The following is a 15,060-nucleotide window of genomic DNA, read 5'->3' on the forward strand; positions in this document are numbered from 1 at the left end:
CTCATTTCTCTTCCTTTAAATCTCCCTCCTGTCCACCAAATCTGATCATAGGTTTTGAGCCTCAGATCATATACAAACCTGCAGGGCCCCTTTCTTCTTTAAACCAAATCTATGACTCTTCACTGTCAGTCTGCAGCAATGCTGCTATCATCATCACCATCATCTTTCTCTGCTTCCACACACTCTGACACTTTTTGTATCCAAGTGCTGATCTGAAATGAATCACTTCTCAAATCGTGCCCCAGCATCTTGTTTCAATATCTCACTGCTATTTCATGGGACCACACACATGGGACAGCTGGCGTTTAGATACAGAAACACTGAACAGTCATATGATGTTTTTTTTAAATGTACTTTACTGAATTTGTCTTATCTTATCAGAGGATGTTAGGATGTCAGGAGGACAGGGAAACTTTTAATCGTCCCTCAGGATGACAGGCCGTGTACTTTAGTCCAGTGAGCACTTCAAGACACTGCATAGAAATCAATTTGCTGTTTCCTCCTTGGGATCTGTACATAGAAAGTAATTAAGTTGCATTCAGGAACTCCTCGCTCTATTAAATGGATTTCAAATCTATAAAATTGCCAATTTAGCGAGTTTCTTGTGAACAGAAAACCCACAGTGACTCTTGGATATCCCATGAAGGTGCATTCTCTGTCTATCCATACAGCATCAGTGAAGTACCTCCGAACTGTGAACACTGATTTTTCCTACCGTATGTAAAGCTAAGAATAAACTCTTCCAGAGACTTCCAGCAATATTTGAAAAGTCTGTCATGCTGTTATCTTAGGCTTAGGATTCAGGATTTACATGAAGAAGTATAAACACATACAGTAAAAACTTAACATTCAAACTGAAAGGCAAGTCTGTCGCTCTCTAATAAAGTCAAACACCCATTTCTTCTGGGAGATTACAAATGAGAAGTAAAAAAAAATTATTGTAGAGGAGGGATAGTTTTTTTTTTTTTTTTTATCCGACCTGCTGGTTAATTGCATTGGTGTCCCATGTGTGACTCAGCTCCTGATTAGATGGTTAATGAAAACCAATGGAGCTTGGAGTCAAAAAAAAAAAAAGACAACTGCTGGGATAGAACTGAGATATATAAAAAATGTATTGGTGAAACAACATACATGAGAATATACAGTACACAGGCTCAAAATCCTGGTTGTGTATAATTAGCATACTAGTGCCAGTTCTGCAAAGTAAGCAAAGCAGAGTGGTCCTAAGGGGGACAGAGCAGTTGTCCGACAACAGTTTGTGCGACCTAATTGCACAGTCAGCACCCCACAAGACTGCAGTGTCACTATCTTAAACATCTTGGTAACACTGCACTTTGAGTTAATAGTAATTAGCCACATCAAGCAACTCTTTGATGAGGAGCACGTCCTGCAGAGAGGGGAAACAAAAAAGTAACGCAGCGATTGGAAAGAGTAAAAACCTCACCTAGTTCCAAACTGAGTTTTGACACTTGACACAATTTGACACCACAAGGACACAAGTCAAGTCTTCAAGTTTAAACTAGATACATGTTTTCAGACAAAAATACAGCCTACTGCATAATTATTTCATTTTTGATAATACTGTTTAAAAATAGATCATATTTATAACAGCTGCAAACAGCTGCAGGACAGATAAAGAACACATATTGTTACACCAGTTTTCTTTAATGCTTCTGTAAAAGACATTAAATACATTTATTTATGGGCTAGGACAGAGATAAACATTAATTTTACTGCCATGAAAAATGTTTGTACATTGTGGCTACACAGATATGGATTCTTGCCAGTTTTCACTGATCGATATATTTGATTTTTTTTTTTTTTTTTTTTTTTACTCCGACAACATCTGGCCCTCTGAGAGGCACAAACCAATTGATTTTATTTTGCTTCACATTGGAACCTCACTTTGTGTCACAGCTATTTTCTACTAGTGTCTACTATTCAATAATGTCCAGTCTTACTGAGTGTCACCAAGGGCAGAGCAAAGAATAAAATATCATAAATTTCACGTTCCAGCAGTCTGACAGTGCTTATTGCCGCTTACACCTGTCATCTCCCTGCAAAGTAATTAAACTCAAAGTAATTAAATTATTACTTGGGAGAACTCTTCTGCAGGGTTTCGGATGTGACGACGTGACACATGGAGGATTAATGTCGTCTAACAGTGAAACAGCCAGTGGTGATGAAGTCATTCTTTACGGTGCGCTGACAGACACACACTGTAGGCCGTGGTCACTGGAGACATTTGGACGTGTCAAGTGTTGTTAGTAACGTGAATAATGGCTGCATTTCATTGGCCAGTTACGGGAGGCTGGTATTGTGCAGGCTGGGCTGCTGACACACCTCAGTGCAATGCAATGTTATTAGTTCTACATGTGCTTCTGCTGCTATGACAAGTGAAAATGTCTGCTGAGAAAAGAGCCTGTTTAGTCCTGTTCTGTGATGATACATAGTTTCACTGTTCAGGTGGATTGCAGTGATGATGATATCACAGAAAACAAGCCCCGGGCGCATACACAGGGTTAATCATTACAGTGACACAAAGTGAATGAGTGAGCGAAACACACAGCATCACACACAACATGTGTTTGTATGTTTGTGTGCGTGTGGATACATAATAGGTTCTTATAACTATGGCATCCACAGACAAATCAATGCAAACACAGCAGATTACAGGAATATTTAATTTCATTTGACCATTTATTTAGCAGTGAGCGGGCATACGATGTTTGTTCTTGTTTTAGTGAATTAAACATTGTAAGAAGTCAATGGACATAAAATACTGGACCAGCACAGTTAACCATGACCACCAACCTCAATACATTATGTATCTTATTCATGAAATTAACTACTTAAAATCACTTACTCTTGTGACACAACAATTATAATTAATAACCACGTTCATGTAGTTGAAAAGTCTACACTGCAAAATGAATCTGAGGGATTAAAATGTCAGTGTCTTCCACTTACTCCAGGGGTTTGCAACAGCGCAGTTGTAACTTCTGTAAAAGTGTGATTAGAATATTCTACTGCATCTGACAGAAGAACATTTTGGCAAAAACAAAAAAGGAAATGGATTCTTGTTTATCTCAGCTTTGCTGCTGTCAGCAAAACTGTAGAATTAATGTCAGCAGTGGTATTCAAATAGTTTACTTATGTAAAGGTAAAGTAACAATGATACAACATAAAAACATAATATAAAAAAAAGTCCTGCATTAAATATCTTACTTCATTTACTCATTTGTTTTCTTAATCTATGATAATGCATCATATTTGATAAAGTTTTCATATGTTGTTGTTTTTTTATGTTAAATTGAAATAGGTAAAATAGGTCTTGAATTAATATAGTGGCATAAAAAGCGAGGTATTTTCTCTGAAATGTAGTGGAGTAGAGTCTAAGTCAAGTAAAGTACATATACCTCATAACATGTACTTTAAATGTACCTCAGTTACTGTCCACCACAGTATGTCTGTATACTGTATGTATAATTGAAAGTAACTTAATTGTGATGAAACCCTGCAGGAAAATGTGTGAGGTGTATGAATCTGGCTGGTTAGGCTGCAGCTGCCACACCACAGATCTATTTGGATAAAGTCTAAAAGGATGATGGATCTTGTTATGGACTGGCCCCGCTTGCATGCATCATTCATAGGGGATTACTTGTGTGTTTTGTGCACCACTCTCTGTAAAATCTACGTCAGGTCTCTTGTCGTTTTACAGCCTGTCGAGATAAAGGAATCTGGCCTTGGAGCGTTCCTCCAATGACCTTACCATTACTTTCTATGTTTAATCTCACCTGAAAAAAGTTAAGAAACCTTGAAAACAGGGTTGATCTCAGTCAATAGCAGAAGAAGAGGCACATCTGTACCTGTCCCATATTGACATGTAAACAAACGATGCTCTCACAGGACGCTTATGGAAGTCTTGAAATTGCATGCTGAGATCACCATTTACTAAAGCAAAAATTATGATTAAGATAATCAGCGTCGTCATTTTCATTATCGCTTAAGTAGAATTTATCCTCTGCTGTTTAATGAGACAGCTTGATTAGCATCTTATAACCTTTGGGCATGAAATGGATTTTCAATGGCTGATACTGTTTGTGAGTCCGGTGCTGGTTGAGAATGTTATAAAAAAAAAAAAAAGAAGATTTTTTCTCTTTTAATTACAACAAATTTGATTTGGTTCAAAAGCATAATGGGCCTATTCCTGCTCTGTCACATTTAAACAAGCTATTTCACCTCTGTAGGGTATTTGCTTTAACTATCCATTCTGCAGGTGCATACACAGCCCGCAACACATTAAATTGTATTTTGTCCTTGTGGGTGCCACAATTTCGAGCTTATCAGTCTTGGGTTATTGTAACCTTTAAATAGTGCAACAGCTGTGCTCTACCCATAGAGAAATTCCATTTTTGTCGGCCCAGAGATGTCAGTGTCCCAAAGAAAGCCCTATCATGTGGAAAGGTGTTTTGCTTAGATAAGTGCTGAATACAGCACAGGGAGCACTGAGTGTGAATTAAAATTAAGCACTTGTATGATAGCATCACAGTTCCACTTTGGGATGCCACTGAGTCAGTGTTTGTGTGATGGCTTTGTCTGCCACAGTGCTGCTCATGAGATATAATAAAGATAAAAATGCCTCCCCATGTTAAAAACCTCCCCACATACTGTACACTGTGCCCCAGCTCCATATGAGATACAGCTTTCAGTATGCTGTGCGCACTCTAATTTGACCGAATCGAGGAAAATGTCTTCACGCTGAACAGATTCACTTGATTTTTAAGTGTGCTGCTGATTGACATTATTGTCTTAAGATGAAGTGCACGACAGAAAGGGGCTCATCACAGCAGTAGTGAAGTAGTGACGTCAAAAATAAAGTAATAAATGTAAAACAAAAGCATTTTGTTTTCACTTTAAAGCTGCCCATGTTAATATCTCACATTAATAATGGATGAAATAACTAACTGTGAATTACTGTATATTATCTGCCAAGACAGAATGGAATGAGGATTCATAGGCAATGTGCACATTGTAGCATTGCAATACAATGTGATCACTACTGTTGGGTCTGAGCTCTATTAGTAACTGGAAATCATTATTACTCGGCCTCACACGGGGGCATCATTAGTACTCGGCCTCACCCGGGCGGCACCATTATGTTAACAGTACTCTACCTCATGAGCTGGACACCAAATATGTTAGATTTCGGTTGTTTATCAATTTATTGGCTATCACAAATTAAGGAAATATTAATATTAAAAATATTAATATTAAATAATATCTTTAAAATGAATTAAAGTTCACGGGGCACCAGCCTAAACTAATAGGCAAAATAGCCAATATGGTTTTAGTCTCAATTTATTACCATTAATCTGGAACTCTGATTAATCATTAGCTTACTAACTATAACCAAATTACCAAATCAATAGTAAGTTACAGTTGAAGGATTGGAATTCTACCGAGTAGAGGTTGGCAATATTCACGCTTGTGCAACATTAAAGACACCAGTAGTTATACTTAAAAGGCATTTATTTACAATGGAGCAGAGTAAAGTACAATGTCTAATCTAGCATATACAGGTGTGTGTGTGTGTGTGTGTGTGTGTGTGTGTGTGTGTGTGTGTGTGTGTGTGTGTCTGTGGGGACACAGACAAAGGCAAGATGGCCGACTCAAAGTGGTCACTGTGACCACATGACCTGAACAAAGAAGACTACAAAGATGGCGGTAAACAAAGAAACTACTAAAATGGCCGCTGAGACCACCTAGTGTGTGTGAGAGGGAGGGTGTGAGTTTCTTTGTTAGCCTAGCTCATGTAATCTAATGGTACCAGGTTAGAGGGGGAAGGTTAGCTTCATGCAGGTTCTAGGACTGAGACGTACTGCTATGTGTGCGAACATACGAGTACTCGATTAACTGTATGACTGACCACAACCTAAGCAAACATTGCAACAACAAGACATCAATCAACAAGTACATTAACAAGTTAAGACTTCTGCTGATTAGCTATGCGGTGCTATGCTGTGCTGGGAGAGGTAAGGCCCAGTCCGTTAACGTTACCCAATCCTTGGAACAAGCAAAGAGGTCCTTTCCAGTGTCTTGTAAAGTCCAGTGAGTTTGGGGGGTTTCCTGGTGGAATAAAGTCCTGTCTGGCTGTGTTGCTTGCTGGTATCTCCTTTGTTCTCCTCACAGAGTTAGCTGTTCCATGCTAACGCTGCTACGACTCCTGTTGCTTGGAAAATCAGCTGGCCTTGTGTTGTAGCCGCTGATTCTGAAGAGGATTTGGTTCACTCACAGTTAATCCGAAGCAGGTCGCTGTTGTGGAGGAGAAGAGTGTTTGCAGGCTGCTGGTTGCAGGCCGGCGAGAGAGCTAGTTTCTCAGGTAGCAGAGCTGACCTGGGCTGGGGCCTTGTTGCCCTTTGAAGAACCGAGAGGAGAGGGCTGGAGCTGCTCTCCAGAGCAAGCCAAGAAGGGAAGAGAGAGAGAAGGGGTCTAGAAGACTGGTTTTGTTTGGTGACACCCTTGGGGGTCACATGTCACACGCTGGCCCACACTGGCTGGCCAGTGGGGTCCGTGGGGGGGAAGGGTCATCCCCAGGTGTGAACCGTGAGGAACTGTGGGGTGTGAATTCCTTTGTCCAGTGGAGCAAAGAAACATTTGGTCTATTGAATGACTGAGTCCCAACACTACATAGGCTGCCTCTCTTTTGTTGCGTTTTGAACAGGATTTGTAAAACGCTGCCTTTCCATTAGTTGAAAAAAAAAATGGACGACATTCAGTGCAGAAAAGAATGTGTGTTTTTTCTTTTTTTTTTTTTTTTCATTTGTCACTTAAAGGCTGTAGCTTGTTAGAAACTCGCACAAACAGAGCTATGATTGTATGCATTGATTTCTCCTTGCTATGTAGCTGCTGCTCTGACAGCGAACGCACAGCCTGTCAAAGTTTGTTTGTCACCTGTTAAAATTTACAGTAATCGTGATATTTGTTTTGTTTACTGTCTGTGTGTGTAGGCCATCTGGGCGACAGGTCTGGTTTTACATATTAATGAGATTTGTGACATTTCTATTAGAACAGTCTGCTCCTGTTGGTTGTGATAAAGATGAGGGATGATAGGTCATTCTGTCACTTTGTGCAAATGAACATTTAATAATTATTCCCTTATATTTTGTATTGCAACTGGTTTGACTATATGCTCCTCTCTGTGAAATATTATACACTGTGAATTACATGATGTTTCCCAATTCAAAAATGACTAGGTTCACATATCTGATGCTGTTTTATTCATGTTTTGAAGTCGTAGCTTAATATCATATACCAACGATTAGCATTAACACTGACAGACAGCCTCTCTTTAAACACTCAGCTGAGTTGGATGCCTTTCTCACCAGGTGAATGGTTAATCTCCGCCCCTTGTCAGACACACACCAAACAACCACTCATCTGCTTTCTTTAATGTCTGCGGAGTTGATAGGACACACTCCTCTGACTGGCTCACAGCCCAGTCATCCCTAGCTGTCATTAAAGCATAAACCTCTACCTGAGGCTTTAATCCTCCTATCAGACAGGACCTGGACTTCCCCAATAGCACAGCTCGCTAACCTGGCAGTACGTGCCTCAGGACATCCGCAAATCTTGACTGCATTAAAGGGTAGCCACCATGCACACTTTATAAAATAAAAGGTGAAAAGTTGTTTTGTTTTGCAGCGTTACAGCACCTTTCAATATTTTTCTTGCTTCCCATGGAACTCAAAAGCACAGAGACATGCTGGTTTGGTTCATAAAATCACACTGAGGTTTCATTCCTATTTATGTGTGTGCATCTTTGTTGTTTAAATTTTTTTTAATTACTTTACATTTAGCAGCATTTAAACAATCAAGGTCATTAAAGGGAGATTCTTTTCAAAGCTACATTATTTTTATTTTAGCATATAGAAAAATATTCTCGTGTGCTGCTTTGACTCTCGGCTGGGATGTTATTGTGTGTTCACAGAGATCTCGGGCAGGAAACATTAGTGACATGGTATGAAATAAAGATGAAATGCCGCAGCCTGCAGCAGAAACTGTTTCTTTCGTCAAGTAAATGAATCCTCTTATAGACAGCAGTGGTTATATTGTTTTATATAGTGTATGTGATAATCCATACGAGGTCAGGCTTCACTCACCAAATTCCATATGAATATTAACAACTTCGTGCTCCGGGGGGCTGTGGTGCATTACAGGTGCAAAACCATTTCAAAAGGATTAGTCAGTGTGCTTTCCACCATCGTGCCTTTGAAAAGAGCTATTGTCTTGATCTGGTATCAAGATCAGTAAAGGACTCAAGTTATCTTAAACTGCATCATTAGTAAAACATTAATAAATAAATAAACAAAACAAAAATGAAATATAATTTGGGCACAGTAGTATCACCTGGGTCTGTGTTAGGTTTCTAAGCGTTACATGTTGTTTTACATGGATCACTTGGCTGGTTCAGTAATCCCATGTTTACATGTCTTCAAGGCAACTACAAAGAGTCCCATGTCAAGTCTCAGTTGCAGACAGCACTGGTTTTCAGACATAGTATGCACACAAAGCCACCACAATGACAAGTGTGATTGCAGACTTGTTCCTTTTGTGAAAGAATCTCTATTTTTTCTGTGACTCTCAGTCGCTGCTGTCTGTCACCACAATGATGAACGAACAACGAACAAGATGAATGTGGATCACTGGCATCTCTAATATGAAAGTTTTGGGGATATAAAACTGTTTTTTTAAAACATAGTTGTATAATAGTCATTTATGAAACCAGAAAAGCACTAGCACAACCAAATAAAAAGAGGGAGTTTACTTGGGGATTATATTTAGCAATGCAGGGCTTACCTGTACCACACAGCAAGTGCACTATGTTTCCAGTCCTCAGAGCAGCTCCTGGCTGTGGTGGATTCCACAGCTAAAGCTATGGTGTCTTAAAAACGCTCTCTGCCTCTTCTAATACTGTCGGCCTAATGAAGGACAGTTTAATAAATGCAGCAGAACTAGTGATATTGTCTTTTTTATTCCACACATTCCTCCGAACTTAATCACAATTCATGTCAACTTACCTACTACTTACTACTTATAGTTCAGGTGTGTTATGCTAGTAGCAGCTATGTAGTCTCCAGCAGCTAGTTGCAAGCAGAGATGAGGAGTGGGCTCCAGAGGTCTGGTACCATTATTTCTTTCTAAATGCACACGCCCAGATTTTTTTCCTTTTCAGTCTTGTAGTCTTCAGACCCAAACAACATTGACTCAAGTGACATCACTTGAGTTTATCAGATTTCACACAGCTCTCTGTGAAGCCACAAAAAGCTTTATACAACCTTTTTTCACATACTGTATATACGCAGTAGTAGGCCTACTCTCCAAGACCAGTAAACAGACTTTGATGTGTAAAGTTGGTGGAGTTCTCCTTATATGCGAGTGGAAAAGAAAATACATACAAGTAAACAAAACATAAGAAGACTGAGAAGCACATTCACCAGTTTGACAACACATTTGTAGCACAATGAAACATGCTGGAAATACAGAGATGCTGTTGTACAGAACAAAATGGAAATGAGTTGCAAAACAAAAGACATTTTAAAGGGAAAAATAGTTTAAATGTGAAACACTTTTCTGTGTTTCACCGTACTTCATGTGTTTTTCTTGAGTTTCAGTGCATTAAGTTTTCAAGGCCACTGTATGGGTCAGCTGTAAACAGATTGTAAATAAATCATCAAAACCTTTTTCAAAAGTACAACGAAGAAACAAGCCTCTGTCTCTGAGGTTCTTGTGAAAGGTGCTTTTCTCAGCTGCTGTAGCAGGTTTGTAGATTCACACTTGTGTGATGCAACTCAATCATCACCTGATGCTTTAAGCCCTGTAGATTTTGGGGTCCACAACACAGAACTGCATGAAATTGGCTTCTTAGTACTAAAATGCACATTAATGTATCAGAATTCATCCTGCACAAAAGCTCCCAATTAAATATTTGTCCTTCATGTAGAATAATGTGTGCTTTGTGAAATGCAAATAAGCATATCAGTGCATCCATTTTATTACTGAATATTTGTTCAATGTCTAAAATGTCTTTGTGTATAATTGTTGGATTCACAACACCCTTCCTTCTAATATCTGCATCGTTATCAGTGTTGAGACTACAGGGGGCACATAGCATCATTTCAAACCTCATTTAACACCGAATCGTGCCCCTTTCTGAAGCCCAAATTGCTCGCCATGGAGCAGCAGAGTGGCTCCAGACATTCATTAGCTTAATGAAAACAGGCCACTCTTCTACCGCCCAGCAAGCGCTTTCTCTGCGTAGCTGCAGCAACCATCTGCTCTCAAGCTCCCTGCCAGCTATAGGATAGTCCTGTCAAGGCAACCCCTGTGACGAAAGGCGTCTACAAAAGGTGCCTTAATCATTCAGATCAGAGGACGGGCAAGGACAGCGGGGATGCTCTGTTTTTTTTTTTTTTTTTTTGTGATGGTTTCATCTCTGTGTCCCTGGTGCCTTCCTAAGATGAGCTGTAGCATTCAGTCATGATGTTAATCATGTTCATGAAATTAGCTGAGTCTGCATTTGTTGGAGTTGAGTTGCAGCAGTCACACAGCTGGCAGTGAAGTTATTAGCCGCTCAGCCACAGTGGGAGAGTCTGTTTTGTGAAAAGGTTAATATCATTTTAGGGTTGGCCAGAGTATGGTGTGGTGGTCGACTGACCACCTGTTCAGCTCTGGAGGAGGTCTCTTATCATCTCATCCAATAGCACACATTTGAAGGTCGAACCATTTATTACAATAAAACATAAATAAATAAATAACAGTGTGAGATAGTATAAGTAGTCTTTATGGGTTTGTTTCAAGTAGCAAATGATTAAGTCTCTTTTTTTCTCATTTTCTAATTGATCTTCTGCTCATATTTTCTTCAAAAACGACCCATTTGACTGCAGTTGTGCTGTGAGTTTCACCTCTCGGATTAATCACCACTAATCTCAGCAGTGTTGCGCCTGCAACAACCCAGAGCTACTTTTCTCAATATGAACACTAGCTGGTGCACAGCGAGAGGGAAATGATCGTCAGAGCCCCGAGGCTGGAATCTGATAGTTTGTCATCTGGATAGTATTACTTAATTTCCCACTGGGAAGAAACTCATTATTTCTGACTTTATCTCAGCACTGACCTCTGAAACAGTCTCAGGAACGTTATTGGTTTGAGCCCATGTTCCCTTTCCTTTTTTTTCCTCGGCAGGACATGCATGACCCTAAACGCCAATAAGATACATGACTAGCGAGGGCACAGTTCAAGCAAAAGGATGGATGCATACATTATGCCAGACTGCAGATGAGAGTCCCGTTCACCTTTAATGTGCTACATACAGAGCACAATTATATTGATTTATCACAGGTCACATTACAGCTTCTTCACACATGATGAATGGTGAATGGAATATGAGATTATATTGATAATAGATAACTAATGTCCAGCAAACATATTTTATGTTCAACCTTTTTTTCCAAACAGATTTATATCCAAGAGAGTGGGAGAGTTTTGTCTTGACATTATACATTTTTCATTATGTGTCCTCTTCTTACAAACTGTAAGTTGAAAGCATTGATAAGGGGTCTGATCACTTCTATTCTCTGACCTGTGTCACAGTTTAATTTTGTCGGAAAGCTGCTGGGACCACGGGGAAATTCCATGAAACGATTACAGGAAGAAACGGGTGTGAAGATGTCCATCCTCGGCAAAGGGTCCATGAGGGATAAAGGCAAGGTAAGAAAAATATCGATTTGGGTTGAAATATAGCTGTTTGGCTGCTCCAAGATATAGATCAAGTAGAAATATTTACAGAAACAATGCTTGAAATTCTGCTTGAAAGCACAGAGGAATATTCTAACAAATAATATCTGAGCTGTAACTGAGATGAATGGCACCCAGAGTACAATTAATAGCTTTCAGTTGACAAACATATGTAGAAGAAAATGGAGATGTTTTTCTGTGTGTTGTTTAATAGCATATTCTGTAATAGTCAATTATGAATGCAAAGTAATGAATCTCTGCCAAAGTCATTTATCCTGCTGACTTGTGATCCCCTGGAGCCAAACTTATCCGAGCATGTACACAGACAGGCTGCTGGATCTGGTATTCACGCTCATAACAGGTCTCAGTGTGCTGCTGTAGAGTTACATTGCTATTATTACTGTAGCCTCTGATTCAGACATCCAGACATGACAAAAGCCCTGCAGTCTCACCACCTCTCTGGTGAACTGAAGCTGCATTTCAATACGTCAAAAACATGTAGAGGGGAACATACCGCAGGAGCTGTTACAGCTACTTTCAACATGTCACTGAGGTTTTTGTTGTCACCTGTACATATTTAATCCAGTTTATTAAGGTGAATATGCAATCTCACCGCAAGGTCCATTCAGTAGCTGTTCTGGATCTTTTGATGTTAGTTCTCATGGAAATATGATTGTTCAAACTTTTTTGAGCACTTCAAGGATTCTTGTTAATGTTAGTGTAAAAGTTAAGGTGCAAAGTTCATTCATGGCCTCGCAAATATATATAAAAATGTATATGCAAACATTCATACATTTTTACCTGTCATACAGTGTACTTTATGTGCTGCGTTTGCTGTATAATGTAGTTTTATTTATTTTTTTACACTATCCAATTTTAGACATTCTGTTAACTTGCATATTTGCTGGTAAAAAGATTCAGTCAACAAAATAAAACTAAGAATTTTTCAATAATCGTGTGGCTTTGTAATTAGAAATCAGTACCATTCACAGGGATTTCCATTCAGGCCTAATTGTGAAGCTGAAAGTTTTCATCAGCAGAAAGCACTGAAACGTTTCTTTACTATCACATTTTTGAGCATGCCTTAATCATGTGCAAGAGTTCATTTAAAAATTTGGCTTACCGCCACTAAGTCCATTCAGTTTACCCATGTGCTGCATTAAGGAATCAGTAAAGAGGTGCTAAAACGTTAATAACAGCCAAACTATCAGCAATATGGCAATTTATATACATGCATGCAACGCTTAGGTTGTGATTCTGCTCTGTACAACATACATTATCACTATCAGTGTCAGTCTGAGGGAGAAGCATACTGTGTGCACCACTGAGGAAGAATAATAGACCCTTAACAGTTGTCTCTCACCAAAGGAGGCCTATGTAACGATTGGACTTAGCTTGGTGTTGTCAGTCTGTGATATTGATTTTGTGTACAGTCTGAGCTTGTCTGAAGCCCTGACAACCTGAGACGGATGCCGAAAGGTTGTGACTGAAAGTCTGGCTGCCATTTCAAGCGGCCTTGTGGCAAGGCTGTGTGGTACAGAGATAGTCAAAGGCCCATTGCATGCAAAAGCACATTGACATCACACATTTCTGCCATCTCATCCAGTTCCCTGTAGGGTCCATCAGTCCAGTGGTAAGGTAATAGCCTAGGTTTGGAAATTTTGCATCTGAGTAGCCCACTCACTCATATCAGACCATATGGTCAATATTGCAACTTGTGCACAGGTAGGCTATTTGCCTATTTAACACTGTGCTGACTCATAGCTCTAAAGCCTAGAGTCCTCATTTCACCTCTCTGACTCTAGACTGTGCACCACTAGTCAAAGCAAACACAAAGTCAGAGAGAAGTTTTATTTCTGAGCTCCTCAAGTCCTTATAGCAGTGCAAACATTTAATATCGATTGATTAAAGACACGGGCAAACTGCCGTCATGGTGACTGATGTATAGCTCTCTCTCCACTGCAAAACAGTATTTCAACCCTTTCAGTGACAAAGTATTGAAACAACTCAGAGACACGATCATCTGCATGTTTTGATCTGATCCATAATGACTGAAGCTCTCTGACAAAGAACTGTCAAGCCTGCTGAATTTTTTTAATTAAAGCTGACTTCCCCCAGAGGGTAGAGAACAGCCCTATGATGCTAGGACAAAAGTTTGAATCCCCAAATTGGCTCGGTGAGTAAAGTGTGGCACTCTCACCTCTCTGAATAAAGGTGTCCTTGAGCAAGGCACTCAACACCCAACTGTTCAATCAATGAATATGCGTTTTTTTTTTTTTTTAAACTCCCAAACTGTGTTTATTTGAGATGACTGAATAATCTCTGCATCAGACTGCAGCAGCTGCATTTGTAGATGCTACAAGTAGAAGAAATGTTGCCACTCCAAGTCTGACATGACGTCTGATCATTTGTTCAGAGGAGAATGGATTTTATGATTCAACTGGTTCCTTTTAAAACACAGTTAAGACCCCGAGCTGTATTACAGATCTTTTAAGCCTTCAAAGCCAGTGTGAAGCCCCAGGTAGGACCCTCCAGGGCCTGGGTTAAGACTAAAAGGTGACTGCGCTTTTCTTGTGATCAGACTGCGGAACAGTTTGCAGTAGGAGCTTGGATGGGAATCTTTTTGTTTCTCATAGACTTGCTTTACTTAAATACTACACATCCAAACTGAACAGCCAAATAGTTTGCTTCATTCCATTTTCATTTTTCTTGAGCTCTTGTTTTATCGTTTAATCACTTTGTAAGCACAGTATTAAATTGTGCTTTAGAAATGTTATTCATTCCACGCTAACACTACTGGTGGTGCTTTGAGCTAAATGCTAATATCAGTATGCTAAAATGCTCTTAAATAATCTTAATAATATTAACCTTGTTTGACGTCTTTGTTTAGCATGTTAGCTTGCTAAAACTGGCCAATCGCCAGTAAACACAAAGTACAACTGAGGTTGATGACAATGTAAATATTCAGTCACTGAAAGTTGTGAGAATTGAGATTTCACCTGCATCCCATGGTCTTCATCAGTAGATGGAGTCTGCGCCACTGTACATTTCCCTACAGGACTCTTTCACAGATATTTTGACTTGCTATTGCAGGAAAAGCACAGGTGTTGCCAATAGCCTTAACGATGTCCCATTCCATTTAACTGTCCCAGTAACCGTGCCAGTAGTCAAGTATGCACATGCACAGGCAACTAAGACCGGAGCACCTGACTGGAATGCTGCTGGCATCGTTAACTTTAATTGCACCTGTGCTTTTCCCGCTTT

The 15,060-nt window shown here is 39.6% G+C and overlaps 1 protein-coding gene across 5 annotated transcripts in view; it reads left to right on the top strand.

Moving 5' to 3' along the window:
• The window catches only part of khdrbs2 (KH domain containing, RNA binding, signal transduction associated 2), a 78,535-nt gene that overhangs the window by 27,342 nt on the left and 36,133 nt on the right, over positions 1-15,060 (top strand). For all 5 annotated transcript variants that reach the window (XM_056394609.1, XM_056394611.1, XM_056394607.1 and 2 more), the window contains exon 3: positions 11,653-11,769. In XM_056394609.1, coding sequence (XP_056250584.1) covers positions 11,653-11,769 — 117 coding nt within the window. The remainder of the gene's footprint in view (positions 1-11,652; positions 11,770-15,060) is intronic.

Source organism: Seriola aureovittata, chromosome 14, assembly GCF_021018895.1.
Source record: "Seriola aureovittata isolate HTS-2021-v1 ecotype China chromosome 14, ASM2101889v1, whole genome shotgun sequence".
Lineage (NCBI taxonomy): Eukaryota > Metazoa > Chordata > Actinopteri > Carangiformes > Carangidae > Seriola > Seriola aureovittata.